The sequence below is a fragment of the Ictalurus furcatus genome, chromosome 6 (genome assembly GCF_023375685.1).
Source record: "Ictalurus furcatus strain D&B chromosome 6, Billie_1.0, whole genome shotgun sequence".
Classification (NCBI taxonomy): domain Eukaryota; kingdom Metazoa; phylum Chordata; class Actinopteri; order Siluriformes; family Ictaluridae; genus Ictalurus; species Ictalurus furcatus.
This window is the reverse complement of record NC_071260.1, coordinates 18,686,529-18,710,968: the sequence shown is the minus strand read 5'-3', so window position 1 is coordinate 18,710,968 and position 24,440 is coordinate 18,686,529. Positions and strand designations below refer to the sequence as shown.

At 38.7% G+C, this 24,440-nt stretch overlaps 1 protein-coding gene across 3 annotated transcripts; it reads right to left on the bottom strand.

Annotated features, from left to right (window-relative positions):
• Positions 1-23,806, bottom strand: akap11 (A kinase (PRKA) anchor protein 11). Of its 3 annotated transcripts, none has more exons than XM_053626895.1 (12): positions 23,712-23,806; positions 18,852-18,945; positions 16,134-16,244; positions 15,178-15,231; positions 14,847-14,978; positions 14,315-14,558; positions 9,841-14,128; positions 9,187-9,342; positions 8,036-8,122; positions 4,035-4,081; positions 3,475-3,656; positions 1-952 (listed from the first exon to the last, which is right to left on the bottom strand). In XM_053626895.1, the coding sequence occupies exons 2-12, from the start codon at positions 18,912-18,914 to the stop codon at positions 785-787; spliced, it is 5,532 nt and encodes a 1,843-aa protein (XP_053482870.1). In that variant the 5' UTR covers positions 18,915-18,945; positions 23,712-23,806; the 3' UTR covers positions 1-784. The 3 variants fall into 3 exon arrangements, with proteins under 3 accessions (XP_053482870.1, XP_053482871.1, XP_053482872.1); XM_053626896.1 differs by having other exon boundaries at positions 8,036-8,119; XM_053626897.1 differs by lacking the exon at positions 8,036-8,122.
• Between the last annotated feature and the right edge of the window lie 634 nt (positions 23,807-24,440).

Sequence of the window (24,440 nt, the reverse complement as noted above, 5' to 3'; positions counted from 1 at the left end):
CACACACACACACACACACACACACACACACACACACACACACACACACACTGCAGTGTCATAAATACTTATCCATAAGGGCCTTTTAATAAAGAGGACACTGAAAAAGGGAAAGTAAGGGTATTTTTCACACTGAGAGGGGAATATGATCAAAATATATTTTGATGGAGTCTTTCAATAGCAGCTGGTTTTAAAGTGTCAAAATATTTACCATGAAATCTTATTTTGATAACTTGGATAGCTGCATGTGCACCTGTTATAACGGAACAATTTACCTATTTTTTCATTCGTTTGTATTTCAAGTGACAAAATTCTGCAGTGACCAGGAACATGGATAAGGGATGTGTAGTGGTTTGGATGGCTGGTCCCTTTATCATGTATATTCCCATAAGGAGAGGTGATCTCTACTCTAGGGATTCCCTTTGACAAAGCAATGCAGTCACTGACCTCTCTGTTTGTTGCTGTAACACTGGCTTAGGGCATGAAAGCAAAAACACTGAGAAAAGTGCAAATGATAACATACTAAGTGTGTGATATGCAATCCAATATCAAATTAAACAAAAAAAAGTGACAACCAAAGGTGGAGAACAAAAATACCTTCAGTCACGGCATGCAATGCACTCAGACACACGCGCACCAGATACATCCCACGGGCTAGACTTTTAAATTGGCAGCTACATTGCACATAAATGTGAAAGTGATGGAAACTTTCACCTCAATACACTGCCGTTAGCGCTTACTACAGGCGTGCCAGTCACTAGTGTGAGCAGTGGGTGGTAATGGTCTATGGGTGTTCAAGAAGCCAGTGGAAAAGGGACCTGCGTTCATGTCTTGTATCCTCAGCACATGGTTGCTCCTCGGTTGGACACTCCTCATAGTATCTAAGCAGAGCCTGAAGGAGCTCGCCGACTCTCCAGTCTCTCTCTCTCAGCCTCTGAACTACATGCAGAAACTACAAATATAAACACAGCAGCCATAGTTAGTATGTGTCTGAAAGAACATTCCCATATTTGTGTGAACCTGAGGCTTCAGTGTCAGAAATCAGATGGGCTGCAGTATTCATGAACTTTTACAAGTTAAGGAGAAACACTGAAGACCGTCGGATGCAAAAAGAAGTCTCCAAGAACCCCCAAATTTCATCACAGGATCTGTTAGTAAGTCTTGCAACTGATGGTGTCAAAGTGCATGCTTCTACAATCAGAATCAGCACAAACTTGACCTGAATAGAAGGTGTGCAAGGGAAAAAAAAACCCTTTGCAAGATTGCAGTTTGCCAATGTGTCAGGGCTTTATATCAGACAGAGGTATAGCTAGAACTTTCAGACACAGGAAAGACTTCAGAACAGATGACTTTGAACTTTCCTGGTAATATAACAAGCTGCATTTTAGTCTTATAAACTTCAAGAGAGCTCTTTAATTTGATGCAAATTGTTTCTGTTGTCAACTTACAGTGGTATAAGAGTAGTTATACAATTTATCAAAAACAATCCATTTTAGGCTGGTTGCGTTAAATGTATAGTACATTAATTATATTACTAAAACATTTTGTTTATTACATTTGCAGTGTAGATTCCCAATAGTTTTTGTTAAAATGGGGAAAGTTTAGTTGACCATAAATATTTACATTTTTTCTTATTGTATATAAGTTTAGTTAATAATAATAAACAATTTTATTTGTTAGTGCCTCTTAGGGATGAAATGGTTACTGGTTTCATGATAAACCACGATAAAATTCCCCGACAGTTAGTATTAACCGTGTCACGTTTAACGATCATTAAAACCGCGCGCGATTATCGTGATTTGTACAACTAGCGGTAAATGCTGTCCACACACGCCCAGCATGAGTCTGAAGCAGGCGCAGAACGCAACATCGATTTTTTTAAGCGTGAAAACGGACGCATCCGCTCAATTCAGCATGAGCCGAATGAGTCAGAGTCGCAGCACAGATCAGAAGGAATCAGATTTCATTTATCATGTGATGAGAGTGAGGCGAGGCGAGCCGAGTGACAGGAAGAGTGAGGCGAGCCGAGTGACAGGAAGAGTGAGGCGAGCCGAGTGACAGGAAGAGTGAGGCGAGCCGAGTGACAGGAGGAGTGATTCGAGCTGACTGACAGGAGGAGTGAGGCGAGCTGACTGACAAGACGACAGTGGAAGATTTGGTTTAACATAAGCGAGTTTGTCATTGTACTGTTTTGTTATTGTTGTGTTTTTCATTAAGAATAATAACGAACCCACAATTTACGCAACTGCTGTCCCCGAATTGCTGCTATTTCGAAAGTGAAAGTGAAATGCGCACGGCCGCACGGGCATTCATAAGCGATTTAAAAGCGAGGGGGAAAGGAGGAAAAAGCACCAACGAAGCGCCAAAGCCCTCTTTTGCAGCAACTTTCTTCTGGCAAGCTCTGAAGACAGGGTTACCATCTTCTATTAAGTTTCTCTCAGCATTTTTATAAAATCCAAAATATGACCACAGTTTGGATTTGCTCCTCTCGGAAGGTTGGAAAATCTCCCGAGCGCCGTCACTGCCTCCCGCCATGTTCTCTAACTGAACTAAACGATTGCAACAAGCCTAGTGACAACCATCCATCAGTTTATATTCAAATATAAAACCTGTTTAAATGATTTCAGTGTGTGTAACAGTACTTAGGGTTAGGGTTAGTTGTACATTTTCAGCACATTTTAACAATACCGTGATAATACTGAGAACCGTGATAGTTTTGTTCACGATAATCGAGATATGAAATATTCATACCGTTAGATCTCTAGCACCTTTCATAACACTCAAGGACACCTTACAGAAAGACAACATACAATAAGAACAGCGTAGTTAAAATAGATAGACAAAATAAAATGTATTGTATAAATGGTATAATAAGTGTCTTCGAAAATCAACAACTTTTTCCAATTGTACCTACAACAGAAATTAAAGCCAGGTATATTTAAAAGTACCAAAAATTAGCAAAAACACACTATATGGCTAAAAGGTTTTTGCACCTGATCATCACACCCTTATGTACTTTTTTGAACATCCCATTTCAGATTTAGTCCCGTATGCTGTAATAATAACCTCCACTCTTCTGGGAAGGCTTTCACTAGATTTTGGAACATGGCTGTGGGGTTGTTCACATTCACCCGCAAGCATTAGTGAGGTCAGGCACTGCTGTTAGGTGAGGAGGTCTGGGGCACAGTCTGCATTCCAACTCATCCTAAAGGTGTTCAGTGGGGTTGAGGTCAGGGCTCTGTGAGGATACTGAAGTCTTCCACTCCAAACTTGACACTGACATGCTGGAACGTGTTCCACTGAAGGGAAATTGTAATGCTACAGCACATAAAGACATTCTAGATTATTGTGTGCTTCTAACTTTGTGGTTTCTAACAGTTTGGGGAAGGCCCACATATGGGTGTGATGATCAGCTATTAACAAACTTTTGGCCATATAATTATTAGAAATATCAAATATCTTTGAAAATCTAACCTGCTGCACCTCTCTTTCAGACTGTTGGCTGAGTTGCATGACTGGCAGCTCGGTGATTGAGGCTGCCATCCATTGCAGCACAGTTCTCAGTTGGGGATCTGGGCCCTGCCCCCACACATCTGTACTGACCACCAGCAGAGCCCTGTCCCCTTCCGTGCGGCCCCTCTCCACTCGCACCGTCCCTGCCAGAACAAACACACAAAGGCCTGTTAAAAGCATACATACACCCCAACTGCCATCGGCATGATCACAGCAGATAACCCCTATTTCAGCAAGCCCATAGCATAAATCCATTTCCCACAGTCTTTCGGCAAATGGGGCCAGACGGCTCAGTCTGAAATCATCTGCAGACCCACAGCGCTTGGACAGTTACAGGAGACAGGGATATGAAACAACAGCAGTGCAGTTTGGACAAAGTAGTGGAACACTCCTACTGCCAAGTATGACCGTTCTGAAAAATGACTAGGTCAAGCCCGGCTGCAAGTACAAATATGGTATTTCACTATTTACCTTTATCAAAAAAAAAAGTTTTATGATGAGAACAAGAAATGATCCATTACCACCCATGAAGGTCTTGGCCTCCGTTTCCTTTTCCTCTGTGTAGTCACTACAGGATGAGAAACATCACTAGTGTGAGCAAACAGATCAAAAAAGATGGCATCAATAAAAAAGCAAAAAGGCTGGGAAAAAAAAACATGCAAGAGGGTCATTCAGAACAGAAAGATATAAAGAGGGATCACAGTTTTCAGCAAACCTAGTTTTCATACTGATCTGTTCCACTATTTACCTCTGATATTTAACTTAATACAACTGAAGCGGAAGCTTGAGTACTTTGGAGTTCAGCATTATCTTAAGTTGCTAGACACTAATTTTACCCAATTTCTTAAATATTTTTTATTGAAATGTGTATGTGACTTAGTGACACTCAGTAATCCATCAGTGACCACATGTGAAGCAGACTGGGAAAACATGTCAGATGTCGCTGTGGTGGAATTCTGGCAAACAGACCAGATCAAACTGGGTTTTAATCAAAATTAAATTTTTCTGTCCATAACTTTGACACCAAGAATAATAAAAAAAAATCTAATATGTTTAATTAAAACAATGTAGAAGCGCTTTTATTTAGTTTCCAACCTTGCCTAGGATTTCTGCACAAATTACATAAGGTAAATAAGAAGCCAGTTTAACAACTCGGATGATTAAGATTTTATTTTACTAGCATGCTTTCCACACATACTAAATGGTATGCTTAGATTTTATGCAAGTTTTTGGTTGTATGCCAGAGCAAAATGGACATAAGCCTAATCAGAAGTACAAAGTCTTAACCAGTGAGCAGATTATTGATGGCTGGTATGATTGCATACACACCGTCACTTACGCTGTAAAGATAGCAGTAGAAAGTTGTAATGTTTGCTAATAAAAATGGCACTTCACAAGTAATCAGTGATGATTTCAACACTGATACAAGAGAGTAATGCGACTCTTGCGAAGCTGCGAAATGTTAATTTTTTTGTTTGTTTTTTTTAAGTGGGATCATTAAAATTGTTATTAATTTTTCTTCTAACAACACTTTTTTTTTAAAGAAGGAAATTTTATATATATATATACATATATACATACACACACACACATACACACACACACACACACACACACACATACATACATACATACACACATACATACATACATAGAGCAAAAAAAGAAATGTCCTCTCACATTCAACTGCTTTTATTTCTAGCTAATTTCTTAACATGTGTAAATATGTGTATTAACATAAAAACATTCAAAAACTGAGACATAAACTGAACAAGTTTCACAGACATTTGATGAACAGAAATGGAATAATGAGTCCCTGAACAAAGGGGGGGTCGATATTAAAAGTAACAGTCAGTATGTGGTGTCCTCCAGCTGCTTTAAGTACTACAGTGCATCTCATCCTCATGGACTGCACCAGATTTGTCAGTTCTTGCTGTGAGATGTTCCTCCACTCTTCCACCAAGGCATTTACAAGTTCTCCATCATGTCTGAGGGCACACTTGGTTACATGTAATTTTCCACTGCAAGGACAATCAGCTGTCCTTCCTGTCTCCCTGTAGCACTGTCTTAGGCATCTTACATTACAGACATTGCAGGTTATTGCTCTGGACACATCTGCAGTCCTCATGCCTCCCTGCAGCAGGCCTATGGCATGTTCACGCAGGTGAGCAGGAACCCTAGACATCTTTCTTCTGGTGTTTTTCAGAGTCAGTAGAAAGGTCTCTTTAGTGTCCTAACTTATTGTAACTGTGACCTTAATTGGCTAGGGCCTGTAAACTGTTCGTGTCTTAAGGACTGTTCCACAGGTGCATGTGCAATAATTGCAGGGACGTGCAGAAGGGGGGGCTCTGGGGGCTTGAGCCCCTGCGCTTTTTCTAAATTATTTAAAAGTGCCCCTCTCAAAAGTAATTAATAAACAGTTATATCATGTAAAAAGTATTTGAATTCAAATTAACATGAGAGCATGCACAAAACAGTAGCAAATTAATCACAAGAAAATCTAAGAATTTTCCGATTTATTTGTCCAACTCGAGCCTGCCGTCAGATAGTCTCATTGTCATGACGCAATCGCGATGTGTCTTGCTTCAACACACAGACATGTATGCTGAAACCACTAGCTCTTCTGCTAACCTTTTCGTGATGTTAGCAGAATTTAATATGCTTATCGCCGCTTATAGTTTTCAAACTGGTCGAGAGGGAATGTGTTGTACGTACTAGCTACTCAAGTTTGTTACATTTCAAGACATGCAAGTAACCTTGTTAAATTATGTGTGTTATATAGTAAGTAAAATATACGATCCCAAAAAGACAGAGGCGGCAGAAAATGAAAGAAAAACTGAAGGAGGCAGCGATAGGGACAGCTTCCTTATCAACATGGGTGAAAAAAGGTGAGCTAATATGAGACAGATAGTTGCAAAAAAGGAATCATATGTTTACAGAGAGTTAGGCTTGCTGCGATAGCCGGTGTTCTGTTCGGCCATACACCGATTACCCTAAGTGGTATGAGACAATTGTGATACAATTCATCATCATGATCATTAAAATCTCAATTTATCTTTTTAAAATGAAATTCAGAGGGCAAAAAAGACAAGCCAGCGATGCATGCTATTGAGGAGGGAGAAAAAGAATAGGAGGAACATGGAGAAAAAGAGGGAGATGTAAGAGAACAGCCAGAGATGCATGTTGACATGGCGTGGAGGGAGAGATAGAAGAGGTGGAATCTGACATGGGACAAGATGATGAAAAGGAAGCAGCAGATACACAGATTGATGAAAAAGAAAGCAATACAGAATTTGAAAACATTTTTCTATTTCTATTTCTATAAAGGGAAAAATAAAATACCATTAGGTTATATTAGTAGTGACATTCATTATTGTGGCCACATACAGTTTGTGTTTACAATGTCTACCAGAGTGATAAAGTAGTTAAAGTAGTAAAATTAACTCTTTGGTCATGTAGCCCTTTTTTACATTTGAGTCCCTGCCCCTGAGGAACTCTCTGCATGTCCCTGAATAATTGTTTATGGTTCATTGAACAAGCATGAAAAACATTGTTTAAACCCTTTCCAATAAAGATCTGTAAAGCTTATTTGGATTTTACAAAATTATCTTTAAAATACAGTCTACTGAAAAAGGGACATTTCTTTTTTTGCTACTCTCTCTCGCTCATACATACACACATTATATACACACACACACACACACATTGTATATATACACACACATTATAATGCGTGTGTGTGTCATATATATATATATATATATATATATATATATATATTATTTATTTATTTATTTATACTCTACTTAAGCTTTTTCAGTTTTAAAATAAAATAAAGGATATTATTTCTAAACATGAAAATAACAGCTTGATGAGTGAGACTTCTGAGCCTTTGTTCTTGTGTTTTCAGAATTCTAACCAGCAGAAGATTTAAAATAAATAAATAAATTAATTCACTCTGAGAAGGGTTTTCCCAGCTGCCACACAAATAAATCAGCCCAAAGGCAACAGATTCAATTGTACTTCATCTCATTAAAGCGTCACACTGTGCTACATTCAGATAAAATGTTCCTGTTCAGTGAAATGAAGTACTGGCAGTGATCTCTATTGCCATTTGAACATCTCGGAGTCATTTTCCCAGTGGAACAGGATCCTTATGAGAAGCAGGGGCCAGAACAGTCTCCCATCACACAGCCATGCAGCAGACAGCAAAGGCAGATTGCTCTTTTGTCAGAGTCGAGATTTCACAAAGAACTGACAGAAGGAATTAGCTCCCCAACCCTTCCTACCCCCACTCACACATACACACACACGTAATTTAATTTACTAATTCCATTTGTTAAAACCACAGAACGGAGAAAACCAAAAAGAACTGTTGTGTTCCTGAGTTTGTCTCTACAAGGCAAAGGTTGCTACAGTCACACAGACACATTTTCAACACTTGGTGATCAAAGCTCTTACATCATGCAGACATTTGAGAAAGCCCACGCTGACTATACTCAGTTTCCTGCTCTGGACCAACCTGTCTGATGGGGAGAAGGACAAATGCTCTTCATAAACCTCGCCCTCTAACCCCAGACTGCTCCAGCTACTGCTGTTCCCATTACTGCTGTAGAAGAAAAGAGGAGCACTCAACACTGGGCAAGCACATACACTACCAGGTCATTGCCAGGTCACTGTGGATCTTACACACCCACCTCGAAGAGATCTTCAAGATTTTTAACAGGCTACCGATCAGATTCATTTCTAGCCACACACAGTTAGAACAAATCCTTCTGAACAAAGGCCATTATTTTACACCACCAGTTCACTTGTAAAAAGTACATTTCTGGAGTAGAGCTTGAGTAGAGCTTGATCTACGATGCAGAATTAGCATCTTGGAAAAACACTGCCTCAAGAGAAAAAATAAACTGCTTAAAACCAGACCTTTCAAAAATATTTTAAATACCTACAGATGTCGTTCATTATCCAAAACAACTACTTGCTTATGACTGCTTCCTCCTTAGATAAACGTTTGTGCCAAGAATTATTTTCAAATAATTGAAATAATTATTTTCTCCGCCTAGAGGAAGAGGTCATTTAAATTCCTAATTGAAAAAGGAAACAACATAACTCCAAAAATACCCATTTCCATGACTCTAGATGATTTACAGAGCATTTGGGTTTTGCTGTTTGTGGAATAAACTAATTTCCCATGAGCGAGTGTAGTACATATATATATATATATATATATATATATACACATATATATATATATATATATATATATATATATATATATAAAAAATTTTTAAAAAAGGGGAAAAAAATTACTCCTTGGCAAAGATGAATCATTGTTTTGGGGAAACCTAAGCTGTATAAAGGCCTCAAGTTAATGTGCAAGATATAGAAGAGCCAGAAACACATCAACAAAATGCCACAGCCAGCATTAAAATGTGGGCAATAAAAGCAGTTTGCTGGTCATTTACAATTACTTGATGGATTCTTTTTGACAACTAAATTAAGCGCCACTCTTCCAACATCTCAAACCATTACATTTATGCATTAAATTCTCTGGCAATTCCTGAAAAGTGATCAAGTGAGGAAAAATGTGTTTAGATTTGAAAAATGAAAAGCTGGTGAGGAGTTAGTAATCAAAGTAGATTTCTTCAAGCTACTGGACCTAAAAATTACCTGTCACTTAGGTGATGGAAGCTACTACTTTCATCGGGATGGTCTTCTTCAAAGCTCAAGTTAGACCAGCTGCCAAGACTGTCATCTCCCACGCTTAGATTCAGCTGCTGACTTATCGTTGACTCGGTCACGTTGACACTCTCACTCCCAGGGCCACTGGAACATAAATAGTAGATCTTCATTAAAAAATTTTTTTCAAAAAAACCTTAACTATGTAAACTATGACTGATGAGATGTTTGAAGTCAGAGTTTCGGTTGCTTTGCTAAAAAGAGTATTGATACTCTTCCTCATATGCGGACCTCACTTTCAGATTGATGGATGGAATTTGCACATAACTACACACTACACTTACCATCATAGTGTAATTTTACTGTATTATTTCCCAACTAATTGAAATATATACAATTAGAGTTCAATTCAACCAAATTATAATGGCATAAAATCCCAATTAACTACATCAAAGCAAGTGAATATTTGTAATTCATTCAAATCACTTACCTAAATCTGTCCAGTATTACATAAACACAGGAAATGTTAATGACTAAGGAACCCACAATATTTGAGTAACTGTTGAGCCACATTTCTTCAGGAGGTACAAACTTAAAGTTATTACAACATTTTTTACAAAACTAGTCATCAACTTCTTTGTTTACCTGAGGTTGATGGTTTGGCAGACGTTGGACAATGCAGACGTCATGATCTCTGTGGTAAGGCTTTCTGCAAAGCTTGCGCCATCATAACCAATCCCACTGTCTGCATTTAAGCTGGTGCTGCTATGTTCCTTTTTAGCTTTCTCAAGTGCGGCAGATACCATCTCTTCAGCAAAAACTGTTCTCTTCTCCAAATCTATGTGGATTTTGGGAATTTCAAGACCAACCATTGTGTCAGAGTCTTGCTGCATTCTCCTCTGCATTCCATGGTACTTAAGGTGACAATTTTTGCAAAATAAGCAATCTCTTGCTTGACAGTACTGGCAAGTCTTGTATGCATCGGTCAGCTTCTCGGTGAAAGAACTGAGTTCCAAAGACCTCCTCTCTTCTGCTGTCTGAAGAGCTGTAGACCCCAGAGTCATTTCCAAAGTGTCATCAACAATCTTCCTGGCATAATGCTCAATTACTTGCATAACACCGTTACTGTAATTTCCATCATCTAAGCTGCTGGTGCTATGATATTGCCTGTTTTTCCCGGTGTATGGTAGCACTGAACATGAAAATGCAGTTTTGGTTAAATTTTCTGCCATGTCTTCAACATTTGACTTCCTGTAGAGACATGAGTCTGTAAGCGATTTTGGAAGCCTGATCGTGGACATTCTTAGCTTTCTTGTGACATCACATGTAATATTGTAGGCCAATGACTCAGCAAAGTTCACAAGTTCCATGTATTCCTTTTTACCAATGTTTTCAACATCTTGGCAAACACACAGCATGGATTCACTAGAGGACCCTTCTTGTCCTCGGGTAAGAATGGCAGGAGAGGACTCAGATGGTGGGATCTTGCAAATGTTACGGCTGCCCTCCTGGTGTAATGGTCGAGATAAGCCAAGCCTTAAAGGGGACTTCTGCTTTATTTTCTGTGCAGCATGAGCTAGGCCTGATTTGATAGACTTATAAGCCACCTGACTGGCATACTGATCCAGGATAAGTTCCCGGCTTCCTCCATCTTTTTTAAGTACCTTGATAACATATCCTGCGTACTCATCAGTAACACTTTCACAGCTTGGGTACTCAGCCTGGGTAGAGATTCTACTTGAAGTGTTACTGTGAGTACTGGAAACTGGTGGAATGAGATCAGCAAACCACTGGTTAGATTTGCTGACAAAATGACAGTCTTTCCAGTCACCACGCTGATGCTTATCTGACTTAAAAGATCCTCTTTTGACTGTTTTGTGATGGCAATTACTGGAACTCATCATCCTCTTTACATCACTGATGACTTCCCCGGCAATTTCCCCAGCATAGGTCCATAAGGAATTCAAGGTCTGTTCCGAGATTTGTGCACTGTGTAAAGCAAAGCCTTCATTGCCTTCTTCATTCTCTGGCTTACTTACATCACCAATGCTTAAAGTGTCCATCTCAGTTGCCATGGAAACAATATGGCATGCCAAACGCTCAGCATAATGCAGAGCCCCTCTCTCAATCATTTTGTTTCCCACACTGGGACTTTGCTCTGTGTTAAGGGTCGCAGAGCGGAGACCATCTTCCTGCTCATCATCATCTTCATCTTCATTGTTGACAGCTTCTTCAGAAAGGGACCTCATGAGCCTCAGCATGAATTCCTCTTTCTCTGAATCTGAGCCCTCTTCGAGTCCTGGCGTGGGCTCGTAATGTGGGGTGGGTGGGGGTGTTGCAGGGGAGAATTCCTTTGCAAGCTTGCCCTTGAGCTTCTTTGAAAACTGTTTAAGCGTTTTCTCACTCGAGATGTCTGATGGTTGTTGGGGAGTTGAGGGAGGAGTGCCAGGGCATCCACTGGATTTTGTTCCAGTGCTGCCATTAAGCCCCTCTTCTGGGACGACTTTTCTGCCTCCACGAATGCCCCCTTCAAAACTAGGCACTTCCAAAGTATCCTTCATCACGGCAGACTGGACTTCTGGCGAGACTTTGTCGAGCGTACGGGTATTTCTTAAGCCAGATTGACAAAATGTTTTATCTACGTTCTTCGAAGTCAAGTGAGGTTGAAAGTAAAATGATGATGACTCGGTCAAATCCCCTTTAGGAATTAAAGACAAGATTTTCTGTGATATGCTTAAATTATAAGGTGGTGAACTTTGACATGCCACGTCCTGGGATTTTGCTATACCAGTACATGTAGCCATCCGACTCCCTAGATTTTTACTTAAGAAATCAGTACAGCTGTCCACTTTTTTCTTCATTTTGCATGTGGACACAACGTCAAACGCTTCACCCACTATTGTCTCAACCATAGAACCAGAACCTTTATCAAAACTTTTTCCCACTGGAGGTTTCTCAGCAGCACTTGTAGATATATTCCCAAGATTACCACAGACATTACGGATTTTGGAAATACCTAGCACTGACTCAGAAAATGTTGCAGTGGATGTGTTTGAAGTTGAGGTCACTGCCCTTCCTTGGGAACAAATGCTTCTTTTGGGGCTGCTCTGGCAAGTGTGACTAATGCTAGACTTATACTGACACATTTCCTCTGGGTTCTGCAGGTAGGATATAGCTTTGCCAGCTGCAGGGACCGGAACACAACTGGCCATTCCAGAAACACAGTACAAAGCTTTCTTCACAGTGCAGCCATCTTCTTCTTCCTGGTTTCCAGCCTGGACAAGGGACTGTGAATTCTGGTAACTTGAATGGGCATTGCAGATTTTTGTAGTCTGAGATGCATCTTCAGCACTGACATAACAGATATTGTCCAATGAGACACTTATGGCTGCCTGTGTCGTGAAAGTCACATCAGCTTTGGACAGTTCTATGAAGGCTTCTTGAAGAACTGACTCAGAAAGATCTGAAGCATAAGAACAAACCACTTCCTCTTGTTGCTCAAAAGACCAATCCTTTGGGGTAAGAGGTGTAGAAGGATATGAGAATTGGCATACCTCCATAATTCCCTCAAATACTAATTCCTCAGCAAGATCAGCTGCAAATCTGGTGACAGTGTTGTTAAAAATCTGCTTTTTCACAAAGAGAAACTCTTTCAGTGCTCCAGAGACTGCTTCCCCAACAAGGAAACCAGCCAATCCGTTTATGGCACGCTCTTTTAACACGTATGCATGGCGCATTCCTATCTCTTGAAAGGCCATATGAAACACTGAAGATGTTAGCCTAGCAGCTAAATGGCAAAGTGTTGTAGTGCAGGACGACACTCCTTTCTGTAAATCTCTTAAGGCACTGCCAATGCTCATTTCAACCAAGTCTGTGGCAAACTTCTGAATCCCATCCTTCAGAGACTGCGAGTGCGATTTGGCAATAGTGACAGTCTCCTGAATATCGGACAGTTTCATCCGATGTCCGTTAGTGTTTGTAAATTCTTTATGGCACACACAGCTCAAGTTCTTATTAATGTTAATGTCAACAGGAGAAGAGAACCCACAAACAGTTCCAAGAATTTCTTTCGAGAGATTGCTTGCAAAATCAGAATAAGTTTTATATAGTGAACAAAGGTCCTGGGGTTTGCGCAATTCTGAAACATCTCCATCTAGTTTCCAAAAACACTCCAAGCCTCCTCCTTCTCCCAGAGGACTAAATGCTGACGAGTGAACTGGGCTGAAGAGTCCCCCACTCTCCTCACAGGATGTCCTCACTGGTCGTGGAGAATCTGGAGCATCGGAGTGTATACTATACGGAGATCCCGGTTTAAGTGGAGTGGGCTTCCTGATATTGGCTGGAAGAGTCCTGTGGTCAAACTTGTGAGGGTTCATTGCTATTGTTGAGGCACCCTTTGACTCATATTTACTAACCGAGCTGTCAGACGGCTTTTTTTTCTGGACATCGAGGACCTGTTCTTCTGGCACCTTCATTGTGGAATCAAAACACTGATCCAGATCATCGAACTGATCAAAACTATCAAAAAACTCACACACTTCTGAGTCAGAATCTTCTACTCCCTCTTTAAGAACAGGGATCTTTGGAATGTCAAGCTTTGCCTTTAGACTCTTCTGATAACCAACCTCGTCCAAAAAAATAATGGGACTTGGACTAGAGCAGTCTGAATCGTCAGATTCAGTGAATGATGTAGAGGTAACATGTCTTTTTGGTAGGTTACTTGGTGTGGATAGGTTCCCTTCATTCTCTGCACCCCTAGACCATGCTGTTGGTGACTTCTGTACTGATTCTGACACATCAGAAGTTGACTTCAGTCTACTGTTAGACTTCTTGGAGAAAGAACTAAGGATGATACGGGACCCAGAGAAATCTTTGAAATGGGAGGGGAGAGTCTGGGAGGCCACATCCCTCTGGTTTCTTTTGTTATATACAACTACAAAATAAGAAAGGTCATAATGACAATTATTAAATTCAAAGAACTGTTAAATAAACATAGTTTTTGTAGAGCATACTTAATACAGAATGTGAGATGGTTCTTGTGCCAAACATTCATTAATATTAGTAGTGGATCAGTGGTTCATTTATATTGGTACTGTAACATGTATAAGTAAAAAGTAACCTGTCTCCTCCTCTTCAAGATGTTCAAAAGCTGTGACAAAATCTTCCTCGATAGAAGAGACAGACTGGTTGGTGTCATCATCCTCAGCTTGGCATGACTCCGATATGCCCCTCTGCAGAGACTGTACCTCCAGAGCATATCTGATCCCTGCTGTATAGCAGCTCAGTAGCCCCAGCAAAGTACAAACATTGATCTGTTGAGGGCTGCCATGTCTCAGTATGCACATGGCTCCGGATGAGCTAGTCTGCAATTAGGAAATCAGACAATGCTGGTAAAAACATCACAGTATGTGGGCTAAACATGTTTGAGAAAGCATGTGCAATTTTTTTTGTTAGGCCAGCAATCAATCAGTGGCTTGATATAAAAGTCTGCCTGCCTACAAAATTACCCCAAATGTCACCCAAAGAACATACCACACACCTAGAAAACCACAAAAAACCACAGAAGACACTTCAAGGGAATTAAATAATCCACCATCAAACACACACATCCATGCATACTTTTTAAACATTGTGTCTGATAGATAATGTACCTGAGAGATTCCATCTTTTCTGTCCAAGGTTCGCTTTGGATCTTTGATGAGCAGCACTTCTTCATCTTTGAGAGTATGTACATGTAGGGATCTTAGCAACTCCAACAATTCAGTAGAGAGAGAGGTCACAGCCTATATGATTTACAATCAGATGAAGGTATTTATTATGACGATCATTTGGCAAGATAGAGCAACCCTTCCTTGACACCACTGCAGTGTTTGTGTAACAATAATAAAAGGATATATGTGTCAAAAATGTTGGTAAAGAATGTTGTCAACATCATAGCCAATGTCTAAAACCTATGCAAACTTTGAGAAAATAAACACTTGCCTGTAGTGTGAAATCTTCCCCTCCTGTATAACTAGGTAAGCATATGAAATGTATCTAAAAGACAGAACACAGCCACGTAAATTTACAAATCATTATTAGTAGTAAGTCTGTACAGTTTTAACACAGAATAATGACACAGGACTGAGAACTCCATAAAACTTTGGCTTAGTATCAGATTAAATCGGTCATATTTCCTCTCCATCTTTTCCACTGAAATATTTTTTATACATATTGTTCCTGTCTGTGATGCTAAACTGACAACAAAGACCTTGCATGTAACACAAAGTATGCAATCATCACACACGGAACGCATTTCACATAAACTAGCAAGAGTTACAATATATACAATCCCACACCAAAGAGCATACACCAAGGAATTGACCAATTTAGTCCAAATGCCACTTTAGGACTGATGACATACTTAAGATTACTGCTAGATTTAATTATTAGCACACTTCAAAGACCGTTAAGATATACAACGGACAACTTAAGATAAACTCTGATGCAACTGTTTATATCACAATACCCAAGTTAAGGAAGTTATTTCAAAATCATTCTGTGAACCAAGATTGTGGTTAAAACCACAAATGCAAGCTTACAGTAAAGTCCATAATTATTGACACACAAGTGAATCACTGTATCAAAGAAATATTAGAAAAATCTACCAATGCTGGGAAGGCCAAAGAGATTTTAAGAGAAATGAGACGGATAGTTGTTGACCTGTACACATCAAGTACTAAATAGATCAAGTACACAATGCAGATAAAATACAATTAAGCACATGTGTGTCCATAATCATTACCGGGACAGCTGAAAACCTGTGGACAGAATGGATGAAACAAGCTTTGTGAAGAGAGCCATAATTCTGCTGTTATACTTCAGTCTCTTTTGAAATCTGTAGTAATAGTAACTGTAATGTTGTTGTTGTTTTTTTTTTTTTTGTATATTATCCTTACTTGTTGCAGACACTGTGGCTCTCTAGTATGCAGCTCTGGCACCACATTGCTCAGCTCTTTCCTGTTCTTTAAAAGGCTCCTCAGGGACAGGGCTGAACTCTCACGGATAGTCTAGTCATACATACACAAGGCAAAACAGAGCTGTTAGTTCCTTCATTCAAGTTCAAAAACTGCTAAAACAAGTATAATGACAGCTAAGAAAAATGTATCCATCATTTAACTCTATAGTGTAGACTAGGATGATAATAATAATAATAATAATAATAATAATAATAATAATAATAATAATAATAATGAGTGCTGTAGTGTGTGGTGAAAGCTGATGTTTAAAACAGTAAACACTTTAATGGTTTCCCCAGTGTTGTCTTAATGCCAACAATATCAACCTGCTGGACAAAACTGAACTCCACAAGAATTACTTCACTGCTGGATATTTTGAGTGTTTTGGCTTTAAGAAACTAGTGTAAAAACAAATGCGTAGTGGTATATCATGTATCAGTTAGACTTTTAGTTTTAATGATTTTTCCTGAAAATGAGATGCTCTGTGGGTTCCCTTAATAAGGTACTGAATTTTCCTATAGAAATCCTTATTCATGCCAGACCCTGGGATACATGTCTCATTTTCAATGTGTATAAACTATTTTTACCTTGCTGCCACTTTACACTCATGCAGTCTGTTTTTTTTTTTTTTTTGTTTATTTGTTTATCCAGTTCATGCCATCTACCAATTCTACTTGTGTTCTGGATTAACTCTATGTTATGTATATTTATTTTAATAAATTACGTTATTCATCTTAATAATTTTGTTCCTACATGAACTTTATCATAAATCCTGTTTTAATACGTCACATTAAGAGCATTTCAATATACGTTTTGTTCCAACCCCTTTACTAATAATTGACTGACCACTGAATAAATAGCTAAATAGCCTAGTTAAACCGCCTGAACTATTTACCCATGCCTGGGCCATGTTGTTTGGTGACTTTACTATACATGTGCACAAAGTCTGCACAATTATTTGTATTCAAATTGTGATTATGATTTTTTTTAAAAAATTGTATTTAAGACATCCTAACGTAATTAAAAATAATTCATTGCAGTATTGGGTAAGCTCTCAGGAGCTCACCTGACAGTTTTAATTGTATAAATTGATATGCCATCCTAGTACATATCATTTGCTCTTTCGTTCATTCATTCGTTTGTTTTGAGTGTTTACATTAGCACTATGAAATAGTTGAAGGGCATTTTTTTCTGCTTAAATGATAAATTGCAATAATTTTTTTCCCTGAACATTCATTACAAATAACTTTAAATGACATCTTTATTTTCCAACAGATTGTTAAACAAATGTTTGTTGAATTTAATTTTAGATTTCCACTCACTCTAGTATATCTTATTGCAAACTGAAAGCCATAGACTGACCTACTATCCATTCTTTAACACACACTGACCACAGTTTCCTAAATACAGGACTGCCCAAACCTCTCTGTTTCTCTGTCAGCACTCTACCACTACACTTATTCACTGCTTCTATTACCTCTGCACTACCAACTCCCATCAGGCTTCCTACAGTGAATTCCTATCCTGAACACCCTGTCCACGTTCTTTCTATTTTTACTCCTCGTAGTCCATTCTCTATCAGGGAAATGAGCATGAAGACAAACTAATCATCCTGTGGGTTACCATCCTACCACTCTCCTGAAAACCTGTCAGATATCTCTGCACCCATTTCCAACCTGATGTCCTACCTTTGCTGCACTTTATGTGGATTAGACTGATAACCTCAATATTTAAGCAAAAATGCAAAAAAAAAAAAAAAATGCAAAAAATGAGGGAAAAAAAAAAAGATTTTCTCTAATCTGCTTTTCATAGCTAATGTTATTGAAAGAGCTGTTGCCCATTTAGTTGACATAAATACAAGTATGTCTTTCCAGTCTAGCTTTGTCCATCTTACCGCACTGAGGATTGTTAATGACATTCCTACACGCTATTGAATCTGGTGCTCAAAATTCTTATCCTATTCTTATCACAGCTCAGTTTTTGATACAGCGTGCCATGAAATGCTCTTTGTCTGCCTGTCTGTCATTGAAACCCTTGGCAAAGCTCTCTCCTGATTTATTCATAACTAAATGACAGACAATGTCTCACTGACTGGGATCTGTTTCCGCACCTCTTATTGAACAAATTGACATGCTATCCTCTGGTTACATTATCCAACATCTCAGCCTCAATTTTAACTGCTTTGCAGATCATACACAGATTTACATGCAACCTCTTTATTAAGAGCCTATACTGTAATGTAAATGATTGTAGGCCAATCTAATTTTCTTAAACCTGGGACTTAAGCCCTTGAAAATAGTCCCACAGAGATTTCAGAACACTTCTTCCATTACATCTTTCAAATCCCAGTTAAAACTCAACCTTTTTCTTTCAACCCTTTTTCTAACCCCCAGCACTGTTATATTCTTTACTGATTTGTTTTCCACTAACTAAAAGTATTAGTGTGTTACTAGTGTGTTTTACTGTTTTTACACTTCTTGTAGGTTAGTTATTGTAATTCTAGTTCTGACCATAACAATACTACTACTACTACTACTACTACTACTAATACTACTACTACTACTACTACTACTACAACAACAACAATTATCAATAAAATAATGATAATCATAACAATAAACAGAAATGGTAAGGGCTTGTCTTTAATACTTAAGCTACCTCTTTCCTGATCCTGGCACGGTTCTTGAGTGAAACACCTTTGATCCGGGCGCAGGCATCCATGGCAATGCAGGGCGGTGCTGTGAGGCCACACCTTGCAATAAAGAAAGGAGGAATAACAGAGATTGCAAGATCAATGATACAGATCTGATTGACATGAATGGCCATGACGTAGACTCATGATGTAAATTATAATCCAGCACAGCAGTGTGGTACTTTCTCTGGTTTCCCAACCTACAAAGTAAAATAATAAAATAAAACATAAGGCATGGCCAATGTGATTTTAACATGTAACAGTGTTTAACATCAGAAGTAGCACAGTACAATTAAGGGAACATTAAGTTCCTTTAAAAAGGTACAGTTTGCAATTTTCAGAGACCTCTCCTGCAAATCAAATGGTATTGACTAAAAACATTTTTCTATAAGGCATATTTTACATGCATATGATTACTGAATATCTAGGAACAGTTATACCATTTATAAACTGCACCTTAACAGAAAGTTAGTCCCTGAAAAATATATATGTCGCCACCGGCAACATAAGGTGCTGTAGATTTATAGACTATCTGAAACAATGTCATCACTCCTAGTGTTTCCCAGTCTTTTGCTTTTCATATTTTCAGATCATGATGAAAAATTTCAGATGCTGATTGACATGAAGAATAAAAATGTATTATTCAAGATATGAACTTAAACCTGATTAAACTGAGAAGGACTGACACATAGAGGAGTGTTATAAAGAAGTTGTACATTTAAATGGCTTTTGCTATCATTATCTACAAAAATGTAGGCCTGTGTCGGCCCTATCTGAGCTCACTGTGTTCTCTAATAACCTAAAATATAGTGCAGCTGCCTGATGCAAGATATTATCTATACACCACAAAACAGAAGCCTATGTAAAAGAAGAACTAGAAAGTGAACTGACTGCTGATTTTTGAAAAACAATCTGATAACAGTATTTGAAAAAGGTACGTTATTTTCCATTTTAAATTAAAACAAAATAGCCATATAAAACACAAATCAGTAGTTTCATATTATTCAATTAAAGATAATTGAATCTTAAAATAAATAAAATTGAAAATAGTAAAAACGAAGAAAACCCTTCTATGAGCAGGAATGTCTAAACTTTTTATTGGTAGTGACAAACATCTCTTATGCCACACAAGAAACTACAGCAGGGTATTTTACATACGTTCAAACCTTATCTTCTGCATTGTAATAAGCATCTGCACTGACAAGAATTTCCCAAGAAAGGCAAAAATAGGTCAGACCTTTTAGCATGAACATGCGTTGGTGGGTAAACAGTGACCGCAAGCAGTTTCTCTCGCTTTCTCTCTCACACACACACACGCACAGTGAAGGATTCTATTTTACCAGTGAATGTGTATTATGAATGGATTCTCCATTACAAGCACACTAAAAGGGGAGAGATGTGGGACAGTACTCAGAAGACATGAACCAAGAAAATTACGTCCCATAAATTTTCCAGAATTAGACCCATGATTTCCAATTATTGTAACCTCAGGTTACAACACTATATTATTATATATGCTATACTATGATTACAAGCTGTAATATTATTACAAGATGCAACCCAACACTACCACTAATATTACCACAAGCAATGAAACCAACCAAGAGTGAAAAAAGGCACGGACTCCACAAGACATGTGAAGGTGTGCTGTGGTATCTGGCACCAAGACGTTAGCAGCAGACCCTGCAACTGCTGTAATTTGGATTTGGAGGCCAAGTCAACACCTTGAACTCTATCATTTTCCTCAAACCATTCCTAAACAATTTTTGCAGTGTAGTAGGGTGCATTATCCTGCTAAAAGAGGCCATTGCCATTAGGAATACCGTTGCCATGAAGGGGTGCTGCAACAATGTTTAGGTAGATGGTACGTGTCAAAGGAACATCCACATGAACGCCAGGACCCAAGCTTCCCAACAGAACATTGCCCAGAGCATCACACTGACTCCGTTCCCTTGCCTTCTTCACATAGTGCATCCTGGTACAATCTCTTCCCCAGGTAAGAGACACACGCGCTCACACGCGCTCACACAGGCACACACGATGTAAAAGAAAACATGATTCATCAGACCAGGCCAGCTTCTTCCATTGCTCTTCTGATGCTCACATGCTTATTGTAGGCACTTTTGGAGGTGGAAAGGGGTCGGCATGAGGAACCAGCAACTGTCTGCGGCTACGCAGCCATATATTCACATCCTCTGTCATTAATTTTTTTATCATAGAATTTTTATTGGAAAACCGCATTTTACGTAACACCCAATCCAACAACCCCACCATACCCGGCCCCAACAAAATAATCACAGCAAAAACCAAAAGAAAGGGGAAACAAAAAAAACAACAACAAACAAACAGAAAAACAAAGACAAACAAAGAATTAAAAAATTTTTTTTTAAAAAGATAAAATGTTAGATGATTAGTATTTACCGTCTACCTTCCCTCAATCCACCTCCAGGGTGCATACATCAGTGAAGTAGGTAATGATTTGTTGCCATTTTCCCAAAAATGATTCACCCCTGCCTCTGATGAAAAAATCAAGTATAACAAGTTTTAAAAAGAACATTAAATCTCTAAGCCAAACTGATATAGAGGGGGGTTGTGAAGAGGTCCAAGACAGCAATATTCTGCGCCGAGCAAGTAACGATGCAAAAGTCACAACACTAGCTTGTGTATGGTCCAGAGGCTGACGTTGAGATGGAACACCAAAGATGGCAATTAAAGTACAGACATCTAATTTGATTTTAAGAATGTCGGACATAGTTTCGAAGAAAGTGTTCCAAAAGTTCTGCAGTTTGGGACAGAGTGCAAACATATGACTGAGGTTACACGGCGAAAGTTTGCATTTTTCACACGTCAGGAACATTGAGATATATTTTAGATAGTTTACTCCTAGAGAGGTGAGCTCTATGGACCACTTTAAATTGTATGAAACTAAGTCTAGGACATGACGTGGCGGTATGTATATTATCGAACACTCTGCCCCAGTAATCATCCTCAAGCTCCAGGCCCAATTCCTCTTCCCAAGCACTAATGGTTTTGATACTGTAAGAATTGTGCTGTGCCCAGATTGTTGCATATATCTGTGAAATAATGCCACCCTTATGAGGATTCATGGGAAGAACACCTCTTCCCATGCAGACTTTGTAGGTAAGGAGGGAAAACCAGCGAATAGGGAGGAGACACAGTCATTGGTTTTAATGTTATTGCTAATTCTTCCAATTGTACCATTCATTTCACTGTCCATACATTCAGTACATGGACACTAACCACCTATTTCGAATAAGCACTTTTAAATGGGGTCTATGGAGCTCCAGGGGTTGTGAAACTCAGTCAGGGAGTCCACTTTAAAAAAAATTTGTATAATGTTCATGTAGATATGAAGTCAAGTGGATTTTACTGTCATTCCTGTATATAATATGTATACATTGGAACAAAATGTTTCTTCAGGAGCATGGTGCAACACACAGCAACAGCAGCATAATACACAGGATGTTATAAAGCGTACATAAATTACATAAAATACAGAAATCACAAACAAACATGATCAAAGATTTGATCATAATTAACCTATCTGCATGTCCCGTTAACCTTTTAGCTATCCTAGAATTTGTTGTGTTTAATCCAGCCTCAGTAACAAGTAATTTGGCCAACAAATGATGTCAAATTCAATCGAATGACATTTTTATTTAAAAATGTGTTGGCAGAGAAAAGTTTAGAAATGAAAACACTATACACACACATACATACATACATACATACATACATACATACATATATATATATATATATATTATATATATATATATATATATATATATATATATATTATATATATATATATATATATATATATATATATATATATATATATATATATATGGCTCCAATAAATAACCAAAATGTTGTTGCAAACGTTGAAATATCTGCCTAATATTTGAATAAATCTGTGCTGAGGCGGACCACAGAATAATCACAGAATCACAGAATCGAGTCCCTGAGGAACTTGTAAGAAAGCTATTGCTCTAAATCACAAGCAGCCTGTTTATTTTAATAGGCTTATTTTAATACAGGCCTTTTATATGTGAGCTAGCTAAGCGACAGCCTAAAGGGGGCGTGGCAAAGAAAAACTTCTAAAGAATGATGTGACGTTCAACCAAAAGCTAACGGCTAAACAGCGCGTTCTTGGCAACATGTATAAGAGAAACAGTCGAACTGATGTATTTTAATGTCTTTTTAATTATCTACGCGTTACGTAGTGTATCTTATATATTTATATCACCATATATTTATCACCTGAGATAGGTAGATAGAAGAACAGAAACCCGAATAGATAGATAGGTTGGCTGATCAACAATGCCGTTTAAAAATAAACAAATAAATAATAAGTGTTGAGTTTATTTCCTTACAAAACACGTTTTGTTTACCGACAACTAGCTTGGCTAGGCGATGTTCATGTCAGGCCTGAAAGTGAAAGGCTTTGCTTTGCTGCTGGTTTTCTTAACAAATACAATACGCCTTCGTGAACTGATCCAAGGGGACTTGCTGATACTACCGCCCAAACCATCTAACGACGCTTGTGAAGGATGACATGAAGCACTGATTAGAGCATTTTATCTGAGTTTGCTAGCCTACAGCTAGAGATGTCACTGTAATGCAGAGATTACAGCATAGCTAAGAGCTTAGCCAGTTAGCATCGAGTCAATGCAGCAGATATGCTAAGCTGAGCTTGTTCGTCGTTCAACAATCTTAAACTGATTACATCACGACATTGTTTTTAAAGATAATATTTGATCCGTATTACGGTCACAATGTGTGCTAAACGTGTCTCTCACCTTTGTTGTCACAGCCACGCAATAAGCTGTTAGATGTTTCTGTATGTCCCCTCTTCATGAAAACAAGACAAACGGGCCAAAGCAATCGAACCCGGAACAGCGGCTCAGACAGGACGAGCGCAGAGTCAATGATCGACGCGTCTCGAGCAGAGATCTCTGATTTATCGTAGATTTCATTAGGATTTCTTGTTGCATAGAAGCTGCAACTCTTTCAGATGAAATAAGAAAGTCATTTTGAAAAGTGACAGTGCAAACAGACAAAGACCAATAGAGACCCCCAAAAAAGAAATAAAAATCAGAGGGGTGGGCAGTTCTTTTTGTCCTGCTAACAGTCAGGACAAAAAGATAAGAAGATTGCTGAAGAAAGAATGTCCAGGTTGATTAACACGGTGGCGTCTTGGACATGGCATGGTGATCATGTGCGCAAAGCATCTACTGTGTCTGGTGTAAACTGGACTTTACTAACTGCTTCATTTACGGATTCATTTACTTTTATGTTGGTTACTTTTTATAGTTTAGGATATGGGACCATGTAAGTATTGGAGCGAGCAGTATTGGTGAGGAGAGACTGTGGGCGTTGGCTGGATTGGTGAGGAGAGTCTGTGAGATTGGTGAGGGGATACTGTGGAAGTAGGCAGTATTGGTGAGGAGAGAATGTGACAGCTGGCTGGATCAGTGAGAAGCGTCTGGGAGTGGCAGGATTGGTGAGGAGAGTCTGTGGGAGCAGGT

Bases quoted from the DNA above. Each gene is read 5' to 3' on its own strand.
- akap11 (XM_053626895.1), bottom strand. From the start codon at position 18,914: ATGGATGCCTGCGCCCGGATCAAAGGTGTTTCACTCAAGAACCGTGCC. The intron at 16,245-18,851 runs GTAGCTTAAGTA...ATGTATGACTAG, and splicing joins GTGCCAGGATCAGGAAAGAG to ACTATCCGTGAGAGTTCAGC. The intron at 9,343-9,840 runs GTAAACAAAGAA...TTTATGTTCCAG, and splicing joins TGCCAAACCATCAACCTCAG to TGGCCCTGGGAGTGAGAGTG.